Source organism: Arvicola amphibius, chromosome 1 (genome assembly GCF_903992535.2).
Source record: "Arvicola amphibius chromosome 1, mArvAmp1.2, whole genome shotgun sequence".
Taxonomy (NCBI): domain Eukaryota; kingdom Metazoa; phylum Chordata; class Mammalia; order Rodentia; family Cricetidae; genus Arvicola; species Arvicola amphibius.
In genome coordinates this window covers 149,858,338-149,882,443 of record NC_052047.1, presented here as the reverse complement: position 1 = coordinate 149,882,443, position 24,106 = coordinate 149,858,338, and the positions used below count along the sequence as shown (strand labels likewise).

Here is a 24,106-nt window from a genome sequence, read left to right as displayed (position 1 = left end):
GTCAGGGCTCAATTCCATTCTTGGTGCATGGTGACACAGGTCACTTGACTAATCCAAACCAAGGCAGATTTTGGTTTAAAAAGTTAGGAAATGTTTCAGGGGGAGAATGCACTCCTCATTTTACAGACCAAGTCAGCGGTTCTCAACACGACCCCTTTGGGGATCCAACGGCCTTTTCACAGGGGTGGTTTATCAGATATTCTGCATATCAGATATTTACATTACGATTCATAACAGTAGCAAAATTACAGTTATGAAGTAGCAACGAAATAATTTCATGGTTGGAGATACCACAACATGAGGAACTGTATTAGAGGGTCGCAGCTTTACAAAGGTTGAGAACCACTGCCCTAAGGGCTTCCCTTCAGTGATCTGCCCTCTGGTTGCCCACTTCTGAATTTCGGCCTGGAAATCCTTACTAGTCAGCTTTTCACTCCATCCACAAAAATGTCACAGGCTCAGAAAAACAGGCCTGTCCCTGTAGATGACAATCACAACAGCTTTAACAACCATATTCCCTACGAAAGCCCCCTGTTCGACCAGGATGAACCAAGGCACAGCAGAATGGAGATGCTGGGGTGGAGTGGGAAGGAGCCAAGGCGCCCTGCATGCTCGGCACAGCAAGTTTCAGCCACTGCAAGTAACGGACGAACAGCGCCTCCTGCCCAGTTAAAAAATACAAACAAGCAACGCAGAGCTTCGCAGAGCAGGCGACCCCCGAAACACTCTACCGCAGGACAAGGCCAAGACTCTCCATTTCCCCGCGTAAAGGACAGCGGGCGCTTTCTGCGCAGCCGCAATGGGACGGACCGACGCGTGCACGCGGAGGGCGGGGCTGACCCGGTCCTCGCGCAAGCGCGCGCCGGCCAAAGCGTTTGGCGGGTTTTTCCTGCCTGTGCGCCTCACTGAGGAGCTGAGCAGTAGCTTCGGTAGCAAGTTTTTCTCTCCGGAGCTAGACCGTTCAAGTTTTCTTTTTGTTGGCGCGTTTCTCTGTGACCTGGTGGCTGGGGTCTTCTGAGGGCCCGCGTCCCTGTTACCTTCGCCCAAAGCGAAAGGACAAGCCTCTGCTGAGCAGACTTGAACCGAGGTAGGAGCTGAGGCGCCGGCCCCCGCGCCGGGACACCCCGCCCGGACACCATGGCCGTGTCTACCCAGCAGTTGGCGGAGGAGCTCCAGATCTTCGGCCTGGACTGCGAGGACGCTCTAATGGAGAAACGTGAGTCCCGGACCGAGGGGTCCCTTCCAAGTTGCATATGTTCGTGGGGTACCGCTCGGATCCTGATTAAACGACAGGTGACATTGCCAAAAGGAGACACTGGAACCATTTACAGCTCACATCTCATTATCTGTCGCTCTGTGGCTTTTCTCATCAGAGTTCCTTTTCAAAGACAGGGTTTGCTTCTGTAGCCCTGGCTGTCCTAGAAGTCACTGTGTAGACCACTGGGCTGTCCGACCTCGGATTCTCAAAGCGCACCCGCCTCTGCTTCCCGAGTGCTGCAGGATTAAAGTGTGCACCGCCGTGCCTCAGTCAGTATGGTTTAGCGGTCTGTGCAAATAGGAGCTCCTCGAGGTGGATCCCTAATACGTTATTTTCGCTTTGGAAGAAACTTCAGGGGCCTCTTGACTCTATAGATGGAGGAACACATGCAAGGAGAATGAATTGTGTAAGCTGTGTGCCAGTCCCTGTCTCTTGCTCTGGAGTCCGTGCCTTACCCTCACCATACTGGTCCCTAGAGTCCACAGGGAAAGACCTCAATCACACATCTCAGTGAGTCGGCTTCAGAACAGCACTCCGTGTACCCTCACCTGAGCCACTCTCAGCATTTTGAACTTCCGGTTTTGGGAACTAAAACCATAGTGTAAATGGACTTGCCTGTTATCCCAGCACTTGGGAGACTGAGGCCGGAGGGTCTTAGAGAATGCCAGACCAGCTAGGGCTGGACACTGAGCTCCTGTCTGCTTTGCTTTTAAAGGTTAAAAAAAAAAAAAAAAGCACAAGCTAGTGTGTGATGCACTTCTTTTGTGGAGACTGAAATACTTCAAGTCCTTGTGAGGACTTAAAACAAATCTGTTCTTGCTTAAAATTTCTTGAGACAGGGCCTCTTTTTGTAGCCCAGATTGGCCTCAAACTAGCAGAGATCCGCCTGCCTCTGCCTCCTGAGTGCTGGGATTATTTATGTGAATGAGTGTGTGTACGTGTGTACATGTGTATGCATGGCTACACCCAATGTATGATGAGCCCTCAAAAGCCAGAAGAGGGAGTCGGCTTCTGGAGCTAGAGTTAGTGCCGCTCGCACGCATGTCAGGAGCACATACTACATACTGGCTGTAGCTTCCCTGCCACCACTCCTGGGTGGCCTTTGGATTTTCTCACCACCACTTCTCAGCCTTTAAAGATTCATTTTTGATGGGCAGTGGTGGTGTACGTCTCTAATCCCAGCATTTGGGAGGCAGAGGCCAGCGGATCTCTGTGAGTTCAAGGCCAACCTGGTCTACAAGAGCTAGTTCCAGGACAGGCTCCAAAGCTACAGAGAAACTCTGTCTCAAAACAACAACAACAAAAATTCATCTTCATGTGAATGGCCAGGACTCAGCCAGAATCGCTTCCTGCTACGTACATCACTCCTGTGTGATACTCTTAGTCCTCCTGGGTCACTCTTAATCTGATTGGTCAGCTTGCTCCCGGCATTCCCTGTCTTTGCCTTCCAAACGCTGGGATTTATAGACATGCCACGTGCCCACTGCCCTCCTGTCTTCACGCTTGTCTTCAGCGCTTGTGTGACAAGCACTTTGCCTGCCAAGGCCTGTCCCCAGCCTTCCTGTATTTAAATGGCCAGACTCCCTCTTCGCTCTGTGATCCCTTTCCCCACAGCTTCATTTTTCTGCATCGCACCTTTGAGCATCTCAGGTACTGTGTACTTTCTTGTTCTATCTTCACCCCACTAGTGAGCTTCCTGTGAACAAGAACAAAACTTCTGTTCACTGCTGTGTTCCCAGGGCCTGCGAATAGGCAGTAACTGGATAACAGGAGACTATTTCGCCTCAATATGAAAGCAAAAAGAAGTGAATGAGGGGGCTGGAGAGAAGGCTCAGAGGTTAAGAGCACTGGCTGCTCTTCCAGAGGTCCTGAGTTCAATGCCCAGCAACCACATGGTGGCTCACAGCCATCTGTAATGAGGTCTGCTGCCCTGTTCTGTTTCTTGCCGGTAGAACACTATATACATAATACATAAGTAAATCTTTAAAAGAAACGAGCTAGGTTCTTCCTTGCCCGATTTTTCTTCCCGCAGTGGCAGAGCTGTGTGTTCTGTACAGACAAACTGAGGAGGGAATGGTAAGCGAGCTTATTGCCTTCTGCACCAGCACGGGGAAAGTGTGCCTTACTCCAGAGATCCTGAGCTCTTTCGAACACGAGGTAAGAGCAAATGTGAGTTAAATGATGGCATTCTGCTGCATGAAGGTGTGCACTATAGGGAAAGATGCAGGCTCGCGCCCCAGTGTCAGCTGGGTCTTTTACTTCCTTTCTTCCCTTTGTTTCTTTCTATCATAGTGTCTTTCAGTTCTGTACATTTATTCATGTTGTGTATGTGCATGCACACCTTGCTACAGAACTTAGAGGACAGCTATGAAAAATTAGTTGTCGTCAGATGGTGGTAGTTCACATCTTTAATACTAGAGAGGCAGGCGGATCTCTGAGTTTGAGGCCTGGTCTATGTAGTAAGTTCCAGGACAGCCAGAGCTACATAGTGAGACCCTGTCTGGAAATGAAAAAAGAAAAGTTGACTCTCTCCTTCTACTAAGTGGGTTCTGGGATTCAGATCCAGCTCAGCAGTAACCATTAGGCTCAGCAGAGGTGCCTTTGCCCATGTCACTTACTATTTTTTCTTTTTTTTTCTTTTTTTTTTTTTTTTTTTGGTTTTTCGAGACAGGGTTTCTCTGCAGCTTTTTTAGAGCCTGTCCTGGAACTAGCTCTTGTAGACCAGGCTGGCCTCGAACTCACAGAGATCCGCCTGCCTCTGCCTCCCGAGTGCTGGGATTAAAGGCGTGCGCCACTACCGCCCGGCTGTCACTTACTATTTTTGAGCCTTGTTTTTTTTTTTTCCTTCTGTCCAGTTCTGATAACCTATGTTTTTAATATGATTGTTGTAAAAATTGATGGCAGGTGTGAAAGAGAATTATTACTAGGATTATATGTTGTCAGCAGACAGTTATTGGAGAAGCTTTTTGGTTTTTATTTACTTTTATTATTATTCTAATATGTGTATGTGTGCATGAGTGCAGGTGCCTGCAGAGGCCGATCCCCAGACCCGGAGTTACAGGCGGTTGTAAGCTGAGTGTGTGTACTAATCCTGATCCTCTTTCTCCCAAATGCTAGGCACGATCCACCACGCCCAGCCTGTCATCGTTTGGTTTGTTTTAGATCAGGCTGACCTTGAACTCACAGACCCACCTGCGCCTGCCTCCCAGTGTTGGGATTAAAGCTGTGCACTAACAGATACTTAACACTTTTTGGAGTAGTTTATCTTTGACTCTGTGAGAATGGGGTGATACTGGAATTGAACCCAGGGCCTCTTGCATATCCCTGTTTTTTTTCTGCTTACATTTGGAATGCCTGTTATTTCTTCAAATGGGAAATGCCCTTCCTATTATCAGACTATGGAATAATATATTCATCATCTGCTTTTATTCTATTCCTCAGGTTCTAAACAAAAAATTATCCAAAGCCTGGCACAGTGCCTCCAAAGACAGTGGCCATGCAGGAGCCAGAGACATTGTTTCTATACAAGAGCTGTATCCTTTTATGCAGAAGGCCTTTGTACTAAGCCACATATATGTATTTTGTAATTTCTCAACAGTTGTATATATAATTAAAAACAAATTTAAAAAAAAAAAAACCTAACTTTCAGTTTCTCAACTCATCTCATGTAATTGCTCTCCTTGACTAGTGTTTTCAGGATTGAGGTGGAGGAAGAAGAGGAGACCCTTTTGAACTCTTACACCACACCCTCTAAGGTGAGCATGTGATGTCTGGAAACTGCATTCTACAAGTAACATTCTTAAAAACATATCACAAAGCTGGGCTTGATGGTGCACACCTTTAAACCCAGCACTTGGGAGGCGGAGGCAAGTAGATCTCTGTGATTTCTAGGACAGCCTGGTCTCACCAGAGAAAGTAAGTTCACAGCTCCTTACTAAGGTTCACAGTCTGAACAACATGTGTGAGGATATGTCCACCATGGTCCCATCTGCCACTCCTGCCACACTGGTTTTCGTGTTCGTCTTCAGGCATATAGATATACACTCACCTCGTGGCCTCTTGCCAGGGGCAGCTAGCCTGTCTAAAGTAGCGCTTGCTTCCTTCCTCTCCCTCTCCTGTCTCTGTTCTCTTGCTTCACCTTTCACCATGGGCCGGAATTCTGTCCCATCACTCCATTACAGATGTTCCCAGACCATGGATGCTGCTTCATTCACTGTTCTTTCCCCAGGGCCTGGCCCATGGCAGCTGTAGAATTCGTGTGTTAGAGGAATCTATTTGGAAAACAGCTAGAGAAAATGTATCAAAACCCCAAAGTCATGTTTATCCTTTGTCTTACTCGTTCTTCCTGGTGAAACATCTCCTGAGAAATGGGAGTGTAGCCTGGGGGTACATGTTCAACGTGTGCAAGGCCCTGGAGTCCATTCCCAGCAGCTCCCTAAATACCTAAGGAAATTATCCAAATCATGGAAAAGCTATATGCATGATGAGGTGCACCATAGCATTATTTATAATCACAAGAAATTAAAAATAACCTGTAATCTAGCAGTAGAGAAGGAGGCAGAGAAATTATGAATTCAATCATATAACAGGACTAAAGATTGTACCAGTGTAGGAGGATGCATATAGAACTTAAAAATGAGTCTGTAAAATGCTGTAAGTTTTTTCTGTTTGTTTATGTATTTATTTTGTTTTTTTGAGACAGGGTTTCTCTGTGGCTTTGGAGCCTGTCCTGGAACTAGCTCTTGTAGACCAGGCTGATCTCGAACTCACAGAGATTCGCCTGCCTCTGCCTCCTGAGTGCTGGGATTAAAGGCATGCACCACCACCGCCCGGCTTTGTAAGCTTTATTTTTAAATTAGGGTAATTTTTTGTTGAGGCAGGGTTTTGCTGTGTAGCCCTACCTAGCTAAAATAACCATTCCTTGTTTCTTAATATCTTTCAACTTCATATATAAATTAAAATAGTTGCTCTGGCTGAGCGGTTGTGGCACGTACATTTAATCCCAGCATTCAGGAGACAGAGGCAGGCAGATCTTTGTGAGTTTGAGGCCAACGTGGTCTATAAAGCAAGTTCCAGTACAGCCAGGGCTGTTACACACTGAGAAATCCTGTCTCAAATAAATAAATAATAAATAGTTGCCCTAGCCAGGCAGTGGTGTACACACTTTGAATTCCAGGGAGGCAGAGTAGCAGGATCTCTGAATTCAAGGTAGTCTGGTTTACATAATGAGTTCTGGGTGCAGTCAGGACTATCCAGAGAGACTGTGTTAAAAAAAAAAAAAAAAAAAAAAAAAAAAAAACCCAAGATATTTTAGAGGAGCTTGCAGTGTGCGTGTATGGCTATTAGAGGACCAGTGGGAGGGCTCAGTGAGCAGAGACACTTTCAGCGCAGGCCTGGTGACCTGACTTTGCTCCCCAGAACCTACAAAAGGAGGATGGAGAGAAGCAGCTCCACAGCATTGTCCTCTCTGCACTTACACCGGGGCACCTGTGCACACACCCGTAAGCCAAGTGTGTGTGGACTTCAATAGCTGAGACTGTCTCCAACAGAAACAGCCCGGATCTCAATGCTTTAGCAGAGGACCCACACCAGGCAGTTCACAGCTGCGTGTAACTCCAGCTCCAGGGGTCCTCCCCAGGCACCTTCACCTGCATGCACATGATAACATATGCATAAATAAAATCTTTAAATAAATAAAACCACCGATATTTGAAAGTCTAATTTCTGGTTGTTTCTGTGTTTTGAGTCAGGGTCTCACTCTGTAGCGCAGGCTGACCTGGAAGCTAGATGACCTCTGCAGTACAGCTTCCCAAAGCTAGGATCTCAAGTACGAGCCATCATGCCTGTCTTAGTGATGGCTCTGAGTCTGTTCTCACCTTGGGTCCCATAGACTACCAGCTGATAGCATGATGGTGGCATTTCCTTAAATGACCAGCAGGAAGAGCCCTTGAGTCAGAAATGTTCCTGCATACGAACTGTATGAGCCCTTGGGCTGGGCTCAACATTTGTCTTTGGTGTTAACACACCCCATTATCCAATTTCTTGGGAATGAGGTCCTGTGATTGGTTTTTATCCTTTACCCTGCACTTATCTTTGACTTCTTATTGGTGAGTGCAAAAAGAAAAAAAAAAAAGTAGTGGAAGAGAGAGAAGAAATGAAAAAAAAAAACCCAGATGTCACCATTAGTGAGGTGTTCGCTGACTACTCTCTCCAAGTATGAGCTCAACCACCTTATCTGCCTGGAGTTATTCCAGGCTTTAATTTGGAAAATGTGTGGTAGACTGGGCCAAAAGAAGTGTAACAGAGTCCCATCCCCTCCGGAGAATGTGTGCACGCAGGTCAGAGTCATGCATTGCCAAACTCGGGCCTTTTCTAAAAGCACAGAGGATGGGGATGGAGATGTGAGTGCCGGTTGACAGGTCAGGTGGCCGGGCTGGCCATCTCCTTTGGGAAATGTTTGCATTCTTTTCATGACAGCCTTCAGAGTGCAGATAGTGTCCTGGTGGGTGTTGGGTTGCTGTTGAGGGTTTATGTGATCACTGCTGGAGACGGCTCCTGAGGGTCCTGGGCCACTGTGGTGGGTTTTGGGTTGCTGCTGGAGACGGCTCCTGAGGGTCCCGGGCCACTCTGTCCTTCCCAAGGAACTGCAGCAGCTCTACACTACCTAGAGCCAGAGTGACTGCGATTTTGTTTGTCCGTCTTGTTTCTAGGGTCCTCATAAGCGAACTAGCAGCACCCCAGAAACCCCCCTAATGAAAAGGAGTGTCTCTACTCGTAGCCCACATCAGCTTCTCTCTCCATCAAGTTTCTCCCCGAGGTATGTATCATAATCCATCCAAGTGCAGAGAAAGCTGCGCCTTTCTCTGCAGACAAGGCGAACTGCAAGTAACTTATTAACTGCCTAAGGAGTAGGCCGTCAGCTGCAAACTAGCTGGAAAGCCCGTGGTTCTCCGCCTTGTGGAAAGTTACTGTTTTGTTTAGTAATTACGGAAACTTGCTTTCCACCTACTTCTCTAGGGCTCATTTCCTAGATGGGGAACTGATATCTCCTATTGAAAACAGCCGGGCTATTCAGAAACTCAGGCATCTGGTGCATCTGGTCAGTCAAGGCAAATAGGCTCTCACCTGCTCCTACTCGTTTGCGTTTACTTGGGTTTCTTTTTGTAATCTGAAGTATTTTTTAAAGGAAAAGTATGCGCCTTTGTCCGCAGCATTGCGTAACCTGTTCATCCCGTGCTCAGGTGACAGCTGGTTTCGGAATGTTTTTCTCATCGCCGCATCTCCTGCCTTCACAGGCTCAGTTGATACTTCCTCATGGCTGCCACCACTGTCCAGAAATGAGCAGAGATCACGTGTGACTCTGAAATCCATAAGTGATAGATCTCCATTAGAGAAGCCCACGGATGAGTGCTCTGCTGAGGAGACATGATTATAGGGCTCTCCCATCAGGATGGGGCTCAGGAACAGCATGTCAGCCATTTAGGGAGCTACCAGCCTCTGGGTCCTTCTAAACCAACCAGAGTGTAGGTTTCTCGGTTCTCAGTGACGGGCTGGAGAGACTTGGCAGGGAACACAAGCTTGGTTCTCAGCCTCCACATTGTTTCTCCAGTTCCATGGATCCACGAGCTCTCTGCCTCTGCAAATACCAGGCACGCAGATGGTGCATATTCAGGCAAAATACTCAGTGCACATAGAATACAGATCTTAAAACACAGGGGCAGTGACTGAAGGCTCTATGGCCATTGACTGTGGTGGTTACTGGATCCTCAAGGACAGTTCGGTTTCACTGTGGTCCACCTGGTCTGGGGAGATCTCAAAAGTTCCCAAAGTCAACTTGCTAGACTTAAACGGGCACCTCTGAAACCTACGAGGGTTCAGATAGTTGTTGCAGAGCCATGGTGGGAGTTAGCCTCTCTAAGCAGGAAGGTCTTTAAATCTGTTTCTGTGGCTATGTTTGTGGCTGTCCACTGTGAGCGTCTGATGGTGCTGGCAGGCTGCAGTGATGCATGCCCCTTCACGGGTGGAGCCCAGAGGAACTTCCCCGCCTGATCATTTGTTTAATGTACACTTAAGAAGGCTGACATCAGAGACTCGTTTTGTAATTTGTGAAAGCAGCCTGTAAATTATGTAGGTAGAGGCAGCCCTGGAGATAAAGGTAATGAGCTGAGCTGTTTTCTGTAGCTCTTCTGCAGAGGAGGGATGCTGGCAGCAATTCCGACCATGCACCTTGGGAAGTGAGTTCCTACAGAGTTAGTGTGCCAAGTGTAGTATATTTCTAGGCCTTTCTGTAAGCAAATTACAAGCAGATTACCAGCCTCCAAGTATTTGTGATTTACCAATCAGAGTGAACATAGAATTGGCCAGTGCAGCCTTGGAGTGAGGGTAAGGGGTGCTTGCTCCCTTTTAACCATTTGTTCATTTGGTTGAACTTTATTTTAATGTCATTTGTTCTTTGAACTAACTGTACTGTGAGGTTTTTATGTTATTTTATTTATTTATTTATTTATTTATTTTTGAGGTAGGGTCTTATGTAGCTTAGGCTGGTCTCAGACTTGGCTGAGATGGGCCATGAAGTCCCCATCCTGCCTTGGATTTCTGAGCACTAAGATTGCAGATGTGTGCCACCATGCCTGGATTCAGCTGTACGTAGGTGTTTGTATTTGCTCAGCAATCTCTGACCCGTTCACTGTTTCAGGATCAAATGATGGGTTGGTGACCGTGGGTGACTCACAAGAAGAAAGAAAAATAGTTGAAACTTGCCCCTGCCGTCAATTCAGAGTGCCTTTTGTTTTGCTTCATTTAGTTTTTATGTTTTTGTCTTTAAACTTCTAAATTTTTGTATTCTGGTGTTCCTCGGAGCCTCATTCCCGGAATTCCTGAAAGGTCAGAGTACTGCGGCCCCTCCACTTTGATTAGATCTTTAAGACAGTTTGCCTTTTCTCCAGGACTCCCAACCTCGCCTCCTTGTGTTCCTTTCTCAGGTAGCTAGAGGCACAGCAATACTAATCCAACTAATCTGTTCTGTTCCCGGCAGTGCTGCCCCTTCCCAGAAATACAGCTCCAGAACCAACCGAGGAGAAGTGGTCACCACCTTTGGCTCAGTACAGGGCGTGTCTTGGTCCGGGAGAGGAGGCTCTGGAAGTGTCAGCCTGAAGGTCATAGGGTACCCAGAGCCACTCACGAGCAGCTACAAATCCATGTTTCAGAAGCTCTCAGATATTCGTGAAGGTAACTGGTTTCCTCTCAGACGGTTGAGTGGGTTTAAAGCCCATGGGAGGACTGAGAGAAGTGAAGTAACGAAGCCTGGCTCGGCTGGTAGAATAGTTCCCTGTTGGCCTTTGATTCCAGAAGTTGGTCAGTGTTCCTCTGGCTGCTCTTTCAGTGACGGGGAAGGATGCTGGGTGATGCTGCTGTGAAGTTCAGCTCTTGAGTTGTGAACACTCGCCACTGCTTCCTTGAAAACCAAATTAGTAATCATGTCAGAAAATGACCTGAGATTCAGACTGGATAGATGTCCATGTTCCTCCATCCTGTAGGATGATGGTGATCCTGGACGGTGTGCTCTGTCTTTTCGTGCCGAGGGAATTTCTTACTGACAGCACCCTGTCGCCTTTGGATTGCAGTTCTGACCTGTAAAATAGAAGAGCTTGGCAGTGAGCTGAAGGAGCATTACAAGATTGAGGCTTTTACTCCTCTTCTAGAACCAGCACAGGTAAGAGCCATCTGAAGAGTTCTCTAATTACCACTACTCTAATTCCTGATGAAACCATGCTGGCTTTGGTGTTTTTTTTTTTTTTTTTTTTTTTTTTTTTTTTTTTTTTTTTTTTTTGGTTTTTTTCGAGACAGGGTTTCCCTGTAGTTTCTAGAGCCTGTCCTGGAACTAGCTCTTGTAGACCAGGCTGGCCTTGAACTCAGAGATCCGCCTGCCTCTGCCTCCCGAGTGCTGGGATTAAAGGCGTGCGCCACCACCGCCCGGCCCATGCTGGCTTTGAACTGAGAAACCTGCCAGTCTCTGCCTCGAGTGCATGTGCCACCACATGTATCTCAGACTATTACGACTCTCGGAAGTCAGTGGGGAGCTCTTCTCCACTCACCAGTGTTCTAGTTCATCAGCCTTGGTTGGCTCTGGTGAAAACGGCTCCCTCTAAAAAAACACACGTGATCCCCGGCTGTGTTGCCAGACTTCCTTTCCTACCTCGTGGACTGGGTCTTATATACATGCAAAGGTTGAAACCTTGGTTTCTCATTGGTGGAGGGTATTGTCTCTGGAGAGCCCCTGCCTGTAGAAGTGTCTGGGTTTGCCAGGTGAGAGCGGGAGGCTGGAAATTCTCTCCTTGCCTGGACGATTCCTCTGGTTGAGCACTGGCGCAGATCGGTGGCTGCCTCTGGCATCCAGAGTGACATCATGCTTTAGTTCTGGTGCGGATGCTTTCTCTGGAGCATTGCTAGTCTAAGAGATGTGTCCTAAATAGTCCTTGATTGAGTGTGCCTTTGTCCTCTGTTTGCCTCCAGGGACAAGCAACCACACATAAGTGCACACCTTTACTCCCAGCACTCAGGAGGCAGAGGCAGGTGGAACTCTGAGTTTGAGGCCAGCCTGGTCTACAAAGCTAGTTCGAAGACAGCCAGGACTGTTACACAGAGAAACCCTGTCTTGAAAATAAAAAAAAGGAAAAAAAAAATCTTTGCCCTGTAGGAAGTTTTGGAGAAATTGACAGGAAGTGTGGGGGCAGGGCCGCACATGAGGGAAAGATCAGATGTACTCAGTTTGTTCCCAAGAGTGGAAGCCCTACACAGGAAGTTGTTAGAGATTTCAGTTCCGTCTATGAAGGGCTTCCTGTGGAAGTGGTAAAGTGATGTCCCACATGGTATCTGGGTACTTGGGAGCCCAAGGCAGGAGGATTGAGAGTCCAAGATAGACTGACTGTGTTGTGTAGTAAAACCCTGTGGGGAGGCAGGAGCATGTATGTACCAAGAGGTACTCTAGCGTGGCTGAGAATTTGGCTCTGAAGCCAACTTCTGGCCTTTGGTCCAGGCTTCACTATTGTTGACCTTAATGAAGTTAATTATATGGCCCCGCCTCTTGTTCCTGGGTGTAGCCGTAGCTACGGTGGTCGTGAGGGTTGAATGAGTTAATACATGTCAGCTGAGAACAGTGTGTGGCAGACTCAGTGAATGTGATCTATTAATAGCTGTGGTTTGCCAAAAGTGCTGTGGGCTGCAGGGCTTGGGATTCCCTCAGGCTGGGAATGCTCACGTTCAGGCAGCCTCTCCGAGCACACCTGGTAGGCAGTAGGTGGACTAGACACCCCTGAAGGGTCCATCCACTTTTAATGGTGCTTCTGGGATCACCCCCCCCAAAACATTCCATTTGGAGTCTCGCTGTGACGTCATTCTTATGTTGCTCTCTTTCGTTGGTAGGAGCCTGTCATCCTGCTGGGCCAGATTGGATGTGACAGCAATGGGAAGCTGAACAGCAAGTCAGTGATTCTTGAGGGAGACCGGGAACATTCCTCGGGCACTCAGATTCCAGTGGATCTGTCTGACCTCAAGGAATATTCTCTCTTTCCTGGGCAGGTGAGACTGTGGAGCCTCTGGGATGCAGACCTGAGAGCTTGGTTTCCATCTCTGTTGCTATGAGATTGGGTTGTATAGGGCCTCTGTCTTAGGAACTGTTTTTTCCTCTCCTTGGTCCAACCTTGGCCCTGGGTCCAACTGCTCAGGTTCAGATCCCAGCTCCACCTGAGGTGTGTGGCTGTGGGTAAGGTACTTGACCTCGAAGTCAGGGAGTCTTCATCCACAAAATGTAATACAGATTCTTACTTTCTGGGATTGTTGTGAGAATCAGGTTTTTTGTACAGGGCGTAATTGTGACTGATAGAGCCCCTTTCGCTTATTCTCTCAAAAATGCCAGGATCATAATTACCAAAGGTAGCATATCTCAGACCTCTCGTTTATCTCTCCTAGTCAGCAGTCTTGTGTTTCTTGTCTTTCAGGTTGTAATTATGGAAGGATTCAACACCACTGGTAGGAGACTTACTGCCACCAAACTCTATGAGGTACAGGATGGGTCCTCTGCCAGTCCAAGTTTGCTCCAGGCTCAGTATATGTAGTTCTGGTAGAAGAAACTAGTCTTTTCAGTCTCTGAATGTTTGCTAGTAGTTTTTGTCTCTAGACTTGGAACTCACCTCCAAGCTGTGACTTAGCAAACTGTTTAGAGAGCTAAGGGGCAGATGTTTTAGACCATAAGGTCACACATGTGTCTGTATCATTATAGTGCCAATGCAGCCATAGGCCACACATAAACAAATGACTCTGGGGAAGTCCCATCAAAACTTCATTTACAAAGATTGCTGCAGTTGCTGGGCAGGGTGGCACATGCCCTTAATCCTAGCACTTGGTAAGTAAAAGCAGGCGATCTCTGAGTGAGGCCAGTCTGGTCTACAGAGTGAGTTCCAGCACAGTCAAAGATATGCAAAGAAACACTGTCTCGAAAAAACAAAAACCAACCAAACTAAAAATAATGGCTGCAGTCAAATTTGGCCTCAAGCTGTAGCTTACTTATCTCTGCTCTCAACTAAGGTTCTTACAGATTTCCATAGGATGCCAGGAAGAGCAGTGAACTCTCTTCTTCCACCTTCACCCCGCATGCCAGAGACACAGCCATCCACTTTGCATGGCATGGCCAAGTGTCTTGTGTTTTCCCATTGCCTGGTCTGCTTAGTCACGGTGAGCTAGGAAAGTGGCAGAATCTGGCTCTACCTGTGATTCCCAAGAGCAAGGCAGAGATATGTCCTCTCCTTGCTTCTCACAGTCCTCCCACTGTACCTGCAAACACTCAGAGCCATCCATTACCAAAGCAATGGCGGGAACAAGACCTCAGCTGAGCTCTTTCTGTTCCAGGGTGTGCCGCTTCCATTCTATCAGCCCACTGAAGAGGATGGAGGTGAGTTTTGGTTCAAATTTTTTCTTGCCAATAATGGGGGTGATAAGGAGAGTCCTAGACAAAGTTGCCCAGGTTCAAGGAAACAACAGAAGCTGTGTGGGAGAGGCATACAGAACAGTAAGACCACAGCTAATCAGTGGACTTACAGGCCTTTTCTGCAAGAGCCACTAGGGGGTCCGAACCTCCTGAGCACTCACAGTGGCATTATCTGGGCTCTGGTGATAAAGTAAACACCTGTAATCCGGATGCTAACAGGGAAGAATTGCAGAACAATTGGCGTGGATGGGAAAAAGCAAGATAATAAAAATATTTTTTTATTATCACCGGGCAGTGGTGATGCATGCCTTTAATCCCAGCATTTGGGAGGCAGAGGTAGAGGCTGGCCTGGTCTACAGAGTGATTTCCAGGACAGGCATCAAAGCTACAGAGAGACCCTGTCTGAAAAAACCTAAAAAATAATTTTTTTTAAGTTAACAAACTTTGTTTTAAAATTCCCATAAACTGGGGTGGCAGTGTTGCTGGGTTGATAACATGTGTGCAGCACATGTGAGGCTCTGGCTTCGATCCCCTGCTGCCACAAATGAAAAAGAGGATGGGAGCTGGAGAGATGGCTGAGTGGTTAAGAGCAGTAGCTGCTCTTCCAGAGGACCCGAGTTCAATTCCCAGCACCCTCATGGTGGCTCACAGCTGTCTCTAGTGGGATCTGTTGCCTTGTTCTGTCTGATGCCATCGTCTCTCATGTAGGCATATGTGCAAATAGAGCCAATAAATCGTTTTTTAACAAAAAAGAGGAGGGGAAAGGAAAGTATTTTTAAGCACTTTTGTAAGCAGAGTAGAACAAACACCAGTAAAGATTTTCAATAAAATGCCAATGCTGGCATATTGCCAGTACCCCACACACGTTGATGGCATATGAAGTCATTCTTGAGATGTCATGGAATCAATTCATGGCATTGTACATAGTCTCAAAAACTATCTGTGTGGGGGATAAAGGTAGGTTCTTCCTGGTCTCAGTCCTGAGGCAGCCTGAATATCACTTCCATGATCCCATGAGGCCTGTGAACATGTTACTTTACATGATATGAGTGGCGTGATAGTATGCAACCTTAGTCTTAGTACTTAGGAAGCAGAGGCAGGCAGATCTTTGTACGTTCAAGTCAAGCCTGGTCTACATAATGAATCTTTTGGACGGGATTATACAGGTGGGTTGAGTGCAACCACATGGGTCCTCATGCACACGAATGGCAGAAGGATCAGAGTCAGGGGACAGAAACCTCAGACCACTGGCTTTAGCCTCAGATCTGTCAGAGCCCTGCTGACACCGTGACCGCTGCACTACAGTGACCAGAGCTGTAGACAGTAAATTGCTTTAGCTTCCAAGTTTGGAGTAAAACATTTTTTTATTTTTATTGTTGTAAGATTTATTTTGTTTGTTTTTATGTGTGTTGTGTATGGGTATGTTCACTTGTGAGTGCGGGTACCTGTGGAGACCAGAAGAGGGTGTCGGGTCCCCAGGGCAACAGTTATAGGCAGTTGTAAGCTGCCTGATGTGCTTGCTGTGAACCGAACTTGGGTCCCCAAGAACAATAGCAAGCACTCTGAACTGCTGAGCCATCTCTCAATTTCTAAAATAATTTCTTTCAGAACCAGTATGAAAGTAATTTCTACATATTAGAAAATTTGAGGGATTTTGGAGGTTTGTTGTATAAGCTACAGGAGCTAGCTCAGACTGACTTTAAAAACTCAAACCCAGATAGTTCTCGGGCTAGACAGGGACTGGAAACCCAAGCTTGGGGTGGGGGGCACAAGCCTAGCAGCTTTAGTGTCCAGGTAGCATGAGAATCCAGCAGAGCCATCCAACGTCTGGCCCTCCAACAGTCTGCCCTTCTGAACCCACATTCTCCCACTGCACTGAACCCCCAGATGGTCCTAACTTCTGCACAGTGTGAGCACATGTTACTTTGATGATTCGTCCTCACTGACATTCTGCTCACACTGCCCAGTTTTTACTTGGTTCAGTGTTCCTGGGGAGGGATGAGGGCCTCAGCTTCATTCCTCAGACCTGCACTCGTGGGACCTGATGTGCATTTTCCCCCAGTGGCCGGCCCTTCCTTCTCTCTCCACCAGTATCAGTTTTCTTCTTTCTTCTCATGACCTTGCAATGCCTTCTGTCTCAGATTTTGAGCAAACTATGGTTTTGGTTGCCTGTGGGCCTTATACCACTTCTGACAGCATCACATACGACCCCCTGCTTGATCTGATCACCATCATCAACCATGACCGGCCAGATGTCTGCATCCTGGTAGGTCCCCTGGGTAGTGGTGTGCAGGGAGGCTGTAGGGGTAGGAATGAATCGGCCTTGGAAAGGGTTGTAATGCTATTCTAAGTTTTTAAGAAACATTGATCTGTCTCATTTTACAAAGACGTTTTATTTTTAACTCTTTCCTTATTTTTGGTGTTTTTTTTGTTGTTGTTGTTATTGTTGTTTTGTTTTGAGACGGGGTCTCACTACATAGCCCTGACTGGCCTGGAACTCACTATGTAGAGCAGGCTGGTCTCAAACTCTCAGAGATCTGCCTGTCTTTGCCTCTCAAGTGCTAGAATTTTTTAATTCTCAATCTGTACCTCTGGACGTATATATGTAATCCATAGCCATCACTAAGGCCAGAGGGCCAGCAGTATTGTCTTCTTCCCTGATTTTGCAGCATTCTTGCTCTGTCTTGGTACTCTGATCCTAATCTAATCTCTTTTTATGGCTAAGATACTACTGGTAACATAGTGGTCTGTTGTTCTTGCTAGGTGTAAAAAACAGAAGAGAGCCCAGTGTCATTTGGGGCAGCCACAGGGGTTATAGGGCCCTGGGAAGCCCCCCTGAGGGAACAGAATTCAGATGCTCCTTGGTCCATCTGTCACCTTCCCAGGCTCTCCAGGCAACCTTGGAGGGACAGGTGGACCAGGGCAAGGAACTGTTTTTAGACAGTTTGTCTAAAAGCCTTTGCAGACATGGAAGATGCTAATTTTTTCTTTGGTGCTTTGTTTCCCTACCTCTGCTCGTTTGCAGTTTGGACCGTTCCTGGATGCTAAACATGAGCAGGTGGAGGTAAGTGCCTGGGGAGGGGAGCGGAGGGGAGGCGCTGAGTGCCTGCACTCAACCTAGACTCTTTGAGTTTCCTCTTTTGGAGTTTATCTATGTCTGCAGCAGGCTTACATCAACCCTCTGGCTAACGAGGAAAATATTGTCCCTGGCCGTATTCATTAAATATGGCCATACTTTGAATTTGAAGACTATTGCACTAGTACATAAAACCATCTAGAAGCCAGGGAGGGAGATGGAAATAGGTGGTTCTTTTGTCTACCCCAAGTCACTACTTAGATGCAAAAATAGTAACAAAAGCAGATGGGCTTCAGCCATGGGTCTGGCTGTCTGGTCTCAGTGCCTATGAAACTGATATACTAGCCTCTTCATGCAAGAGGCAGGTTCTGTGGAATCCTTTATTCGGCCATTGCCCAAGCTCACAGCTCATGGCATAGGTCCTCTAATACATAAATCACGGTTCTTCCTAGGACCTCGGTCTAGGGCCTGGGCCTCCTGCCCTTTGTTTGCTGGGTATTTCACCTTCATAAACAAGATTTCAATGCAGGCTTCATCCTAGACTATTCTGTGCACATGCAAGAGAATTAATTATTCCCTTATCTAGCCTCTGCTTCTTGCAGATGGACAGCCCACCCCACCCCCGTTTTTTGTTTGTTTGTGATAGCATCTTACCCTAGAACTGAACTGACTTAGAATTCAGTCTGTCCTGGGCTGGCCTGGAGCTCACAGCAGTGCTGGGATTACAGAGCATGAACCCCCGTGCCTGGCTCCATCTTTCTCATCGTCACATCTCTGTCCACTCACGCCCCTCGGGGTCATCCTGCAAGCCTTGGCACTTCTCCAAGTGCAGCTCCTTTCCTTTCTTGTAGAACTGTCGGCTGACAAGCCCATTTGAAGACGTTTTCAAGCAGTGCCTGAGAACCGTTATCGAAGGAACAAGAAGGTCAGTGTTCCAGATGGAGGGCAGACCTGGAGCTTTCTAGGTTCTTCCAGGACATGACAGTAGGAAACTGAAACTGCTTGGACCATGTTTGTTCCCATCCTTTCTGTCCTTTTGGACTTAGAGATCAGATAGAGAGCCCTTGAACTCCTGTGCTCAGTGGGTAAACAGGCGTCTTTGTAAGTCAGATAAACAAACTTGGAAGGACAAACTTCACACACGCCCATCCTTTGGTCTCTCTCTTTACTTCCTTTTCTCACTTCCCCTTGTGTAAACTGTTACTCCAAGGGAATATTCCCAGGGTGGTTTGTGAAAGAATTTGATTGGCAGTGAAATTCTGAGAGGCCCCAAGCCTCTCATTGCATGAAGGGAATGTTTTGGGGTAAGCCCAACTTTCTTCCCTGAGTCAGTGCTTCCCAGTGGTGGTAGATGGCCGCCAAGGGCTAGAATGATGGACAAAGAGACTCCAGTGAGGGTGGATCCTGAATCCTCAACCTAGCTCGGAAGACAGGACTGAAAGGCCACAGCACTGACACAAGCACTGTGGTTCTAGTGTGTGCAGGCCTCCCGATCCCAGGAAGGGTTTAGAGCTAGCTGCAGAGAGTCATCAGGGAGCTGGCCCCTCGGCCAAGTCAGAAAGAAAATGTCGATTTGCTGCCTGTTGCTGAACTCATAATAAACAAACATTCCTGAGGCTGAGATTTAAAAACAGACCTGTAACAAAGGTGGTTTTTTAAAGGTCTTCCTTCCGCCTTCTGTCCTGAGAACAGATCCCAGGTTGATTAGTTGTAATACAACCTTGTGCGCTGGCATCAGGCCTGGAGCCAGGAGACTTGAGCCCTTGGCTGCTTCCATTCCCCTCCCCTCTCGACTGGAGGGTTACATATACCTTCCCTCTTCTCACAGGTTTGTTAGGGCCCCAGCTGAGTTCATGAAACCAGGGAAAAGCTGAGGTCCTCAGAGATAAACCCCTAGCCTCCCAAAGCAGGGACAAGCACAGGAGCAGCACCCAGCACTGACTGGTGCTTCCAACATGAGTTTGGGTTCTGATTTTGGTTCCTCATCCCATGTGCTATTGATAGCAGTGATACAAACAAAGAATAGACCAAGCATTGTTACCCTGGGAGCCAGTACCCAGCACCACCAGGCACTTTCATCTGTGGCTAGTGTGAGCTGCAGAGCAGGACGCAGCCCCACCCTGCCAGAGCTGTATATAAATGGCACTAGGTCAGAAATGCAGAGCACCACGCTCTCGCTCTCGGCAGAACTCGGCAGATGTGGCAGCAGAAGGCCCTGATGCACCGCTCTCTCAAGAGACACTCCCACCATCTGATGTATGAAGTTGTGCAATACTGCACATAGTTGGAATTTTCTTCCTGGCCCCTCCCCCTATATCCAGCTCCAAGCCTTGAGCAGAGGCTGCTTCCTCCTTAACCATTGCTCTTCTGAAGCCAGTCCTGAACAGCAGTCTGGTCCCGTGAGGACAAACAGCTTAGCCTCAGTCCTTTGTACCTTCAGACTCCCATTCCTGGAGGCCTGGAGCATAATTTCAGCTCACTCTCTGGCTTGTTCACCAGACTCTAGCACCCACATGGTGGATTTGGACAATGGCAGCGAACTTGGTGTCAAAGAGACTGAATGATATGCAGAGTACCTTTCCCAAGATTGTGATGCCCAGTTACAGTGGACCAGTCCCCGGTGTCTGGTCATATGTTCAAAGTCCCTGTGCAGGGTTGGAAAGATGGCTCAGCAGTTAAGAACTATTGCTTTAGCCGGTGGTGGTGGCACAGGCCTCTAATTCCAGCATTTGGGAGGTGGAGGAAGGTGGATCTCTCTTGAGTTCGAGGCCAGCCTGATCTACAGAGAGAGTTCCAGAACAGCCAGGGCTACACAGAGAAACCCTGTCTTGAAAAACCAAAAAAAGAAAGGAAAAAGAAGTATTGCTGCTGTTAGGGCTGGAGGTTGGCTCCCAGCACCCACATCAAGCTGCTCGCAACCCCTGTAACTCCAGCTCCGGGAATCGGTATCCGTCCCACGGTTTAAGCACAAGAAGGAAGCGACTACAAGTGAGAGCTGCTGGCCGCTGCCAGGCTTGCCCTCAGCAGCAGTTGATGCCTGCTTGGTTTACAGTGGCCCTTCTGCCAAGGACAGACAAGGGGGCCAAACAGCAGGTTTGCCCTTTCTCTTTTGTGTGGTTGTAGAAACAGTTGGCCCTTGGAACCACAGCTTTCTTCTCTGCTCCATGTTGTAACCCTAGAGACTCTCCTGTCCCCATCAAAGGAACAGCTGCCTCTGCCGTTGCTTTGCGGTATTTCTTTAACATTAGTCTGCTGAGGAGTAGAAACTGTGGCTTCCTGATGTGAGTGGGGAGGTGAGTGTCTTCAGTGTCCAGGAGACCCAGCACTTGGCTGCCTGAACGGTTTGGTTTGAGGAGCAGCCTTGGGACCTGACCTCACTTGTTTGACCTGAGTCGTGTCTGCAGAGAACTGTATTGTCCACAGGCCACCTATACCTGTAGAGTGGAGTGAAGCTTAAGCTCGGTTCCAGTCCCGAGACTTCCTCCTTAACAGGGTCTCACTCTGTAGTCAGGCTAGCCCCACACTCGGAACAGCCCTCTCTGACCTCCCCAGGGCTGGGGTTGCCAGTATGTGCCGTCCATGCCCAGCTCTAGATCTCAGTTCCCCCACTTTTCCCACCAGACAAGAGTTCCCCTCTGTAGTGGGAAGCCACACAAAGCAAGGGGCTGTGTGTCCTGAGCTGTATGGACCAGCTCCAGTTGGACGTGTATATGTGACAGCAGATTGCTTTTCCCTCGCAGGGGCCCTGGGAGACAGTGTCTGCTCAGAGTGGAATGCCATCCAGGTCTTCCTGGAGGGCTGCTGGATGAAGGACATGCTTACACCTTTAGCCTTTGGCCCAGTTCTGCTGACTCACCTCTTGTCCCTCTTGTGCTTGTGTTTTGACAAAGCAGCTCCGGCTCCCAACTTGTCTTTGTCCCATCTCTGAGGGACGTGCATCATGAACCAGTATACCCACAGCCACCTTTTACCTTCTCGGAGCTGCCTCGAGAGGACAAAAAGGTACCAGTGCCTCCTCTGGCCAGTGAGCAGCGGTGGGGTGAAGACGACCCTGTGGGTGAGGGGAGAGAGTCCCAGCTCTGTGGGGAGGCGCTCTCTAGCTGTTGTATGCAGATGTTCATGTCAGAGGCTTCTCATTTCAGCGAGTGCAGTTTGTGTCAGAGCCGTGCAGCCTCTCCATAAATGGAGTGATGTTTGGCTTGACATCCACAGACCTGCTGTTCCACATCGGGGCCGAGGAGATCTGTAGGTAAGAAACATTCCTTGTCAGCTGCAGACAGCTGGCTCCTGACGTCACCAAGACGCCGCCCCCCACCACATCATGCCACTTGACAGTCTTGACAAGAAGTCCTGAGAGCCACACTTTATACCAAAATCTTAGGCCTTTTCTTTTCTGCTAAAGGTAGCAGTCCGATAAATGTATTTGTTATTGTCACGAGTTTGCCATGTCTGAGACCCCAAAGAACCAAGTCTGTTGTGTCTACATGAAACACTAGGCAACGGAATCCATATTTTTGGTTCCAGTCTCTTTTTCTTTACCTTCTTGTTTGTGACCCAAGTACTCGAGTGTCCTCAAGACTTACCGTGGATTTATCAGACAGTAAATGTGGGGCCCTCAGAGAACCAGACACTGCTGGACCTGGTGTCTAGGCTAGGCAGTTGGTTCTTCCGTCAAACCTTCCTTGCCAGGAGAGGGATGAGCTGAAGTTAAGTGGGTGTGTGCTTTGGCTGTGGTTTGATCTTTGGGGTTGCCTGGCTGTGTGTGGCTTCATGGTGCAGAGAATGTGTCCTCTTGTGCAAGATGGTGCAGCTCCAGTGCCGAGGCCTCCTATATCCTGATTCCTAGGATTCTTCTTTCCCTCTAAGCCCCGTGCCCTGCTGCCCTGTCCTGGAAAAGAGCCAGCCGCTTGCAGTGTCTCTGAGCTTCCCCCGTAGCTGTGTTCTTGCCGTTTAGCTTCTCTCTGGTTGGCTTGAGTCCTCGGGTCCTCCCTGAAGAGGACTGACTGAGAACCTGGTTCTGCCCTTCTTTCTAGCTCTTCTGGGACTTCAGACAGATTCAGCCGAATCCTCAAGCATATCCTGACACAGAGAAGGTGAGCGTGCCAGCTCATAAACATGGGCAGTGTGTAGACTGGGAGTGGGGCCTCCCCAGGTTCCTACATTGATTGCTACTAGAGTCTCTTTCATCTCTGCAGCTACTACCCACTCTACCCGCCCCACGAGGACATGGCCATAGACTATGAGAATTTCTATACCTACGCCCAGCTGCTGGTCACCCCTGATGTCTTCATAGTGCCATCGGAGCTGAGGTACTTTGTGAAGGTAGGTTTGAACTGACTTTTTTGCAGAGACATCAGAACCTGACTTTTCCTTCCAGATTACCTGGCACTTGCTCAACCTGGGCCTATTTAATGGGACAGTGTCCGCTTGGGGCCAGCACAAGGGCTGATTATTGGGGTCGTGGGGTGACAAATAGTCTAAGCGTGGAATGAAGCAGGAACAAGCCACATGTGCCCACCTGAGTAGAGCCTAGGTGTCAAGGAGTGAGGACTTTAGGCCATGTCAAGGTGACCTGGGAAGATGTTGCTTACCTGCCTGTCTTTCCCCGAGTTCTGACCTGACCTCCCCGTGACCTCAGCTAGTACCTTGAAGAAGCTCTTGATCTGCTGTGCACACCCAGCCGCCTCAGGCTGGAGTCCCTGGCAGGAGTCCACCACACCAGTTTTTAAAGCTGGGTCCAGTCCACTCTTAAACAGTGGTTTGTCTGCTTCTCAAGAGAAGGTGTCTTTGAGGCTAGGTCTGTGCAGCCCGGGACGTCCTGGGGCTCTCACTTTCCTGCCTCAGCCTCCTGAGTGCTGAGATTACAGCGTGACGCTCACTCAACTCCTAAGTCTTTCTTCATGTGGAAGAACAAGAAACTGTTGGGATCAATTTTTTCCCCAAGCATAGGAGCTCCTTATCTGCCAGGTCTTGGCGTTCTCTGTTCTGCCCTAGAGAGTCTCTAGTTACAAGTGAACACATTTGCCTGAGTGCTTGCCTTCGTTTCTGTTTCTAAATCTCGGTGTAAGATTCTGACGATGTCACACCCAGTTGAGAGCCTCTAAACCCAGTGTCCTTTCTTTCCTAGGATATCCTTGGCTGTGTCTGTATGAATCCTGGGCGACTCACCAAAGGACAAGTGGGTGGCACCTTTGGCCGCCTCTACCTCAGGAGGCAGCCCGGGGCTGCGGACAGTAAGGGCAGGCAGGGCTTGAGTGTGGCCGCGCAGGTGGTCAGAATCTGAGTCTTTAGCCTAGGTCGTGTGACCTCACAGACACCAAGAGCCCAGGTACGACCCTCTGATGACCAGACTATTGGAGCACCTGACAAGGATAGGGACAGGACTGCAGGGTTGGGACCCCTGTGCCGTTGGGCCTAGATCTGAATCGTGCATCTCACCTTTCTTGCTTCACAAGGGACGTAGGGTGTCGAGAAGTGAACCATCTATGGAGACAGCCTGCCTAGAAAGGCAGGAAAACTTCATGATTTTCTGTATAAATCAAACACAGCATTTGAAGAAATAAATATAAATTTTTAGTATAACTGATTTTAATCTTCTACTTTTTTTTTCCTGAGTAGTGTCCTAGGAATGTTGTCTACTTGACCTATGTCCAGAGAAGGCAGGGCTTTGGTCACACTGGGCTCCATCCAGCCCCTTGGAACTCTCCCAGCCCTACCCTGCATCCTCCCAAAGTCCCTCGACTACAGTTGCTGAGGAAGAAACTTGGCTTTGGCTACAGAACTGGGCTGC

The 24,106-nt window shown here is 48.2% G+C and overlaps 1 protein-coding gene across 1 annotated transcript; it reads left to right on the top strand.

Moving 5' to 3' along the window:
* Nucleotides 1-879: 879 nt before the first annotated feature.
* Pola2 (DNA polymerase alpha 2, accessory subunit) lies at nucleotides 880-23,795 on the top strand. The gene is made up of 18 exons (XM_038339958.1): nucleotides 880-1,216; nucleotides 3,291-3,415; nucleotides 4,700-4,791; nucleotides 4,956-5,013; nucleotides 7,969-8,075; nucleotides 10,293-10,486; nucleotides 10,882-10,970; nucleotides 12,680-12,835; nucleotides 13,255-13,317; nucleotides 14,162-14,204; nucleotides 16,382-16,506; nucleotides 17,266-17,304; nucleotides 18,168-18,241; nucleotides 21,210-21,318; nucleotides 21,459-21,565; nucleotides 22,350-22,409; nucleotides 22,512-22,638; nucleotides 23,444-23,795. Exons 1-18 carry the CDS (start codon nucleotides 1,138-1,140, stop codon nucleotides 23,597-23,599), a joined length of 1,803 nt encoding a protein of 600 aa, XP_038195886.1. The 5' UTR covers nucleotides 880-1,137; the 3' UTR covers nucleotides 23,600-23,795.
* Nucleotides 23,796-24,106: the final 311 nt, after the last annotated feature.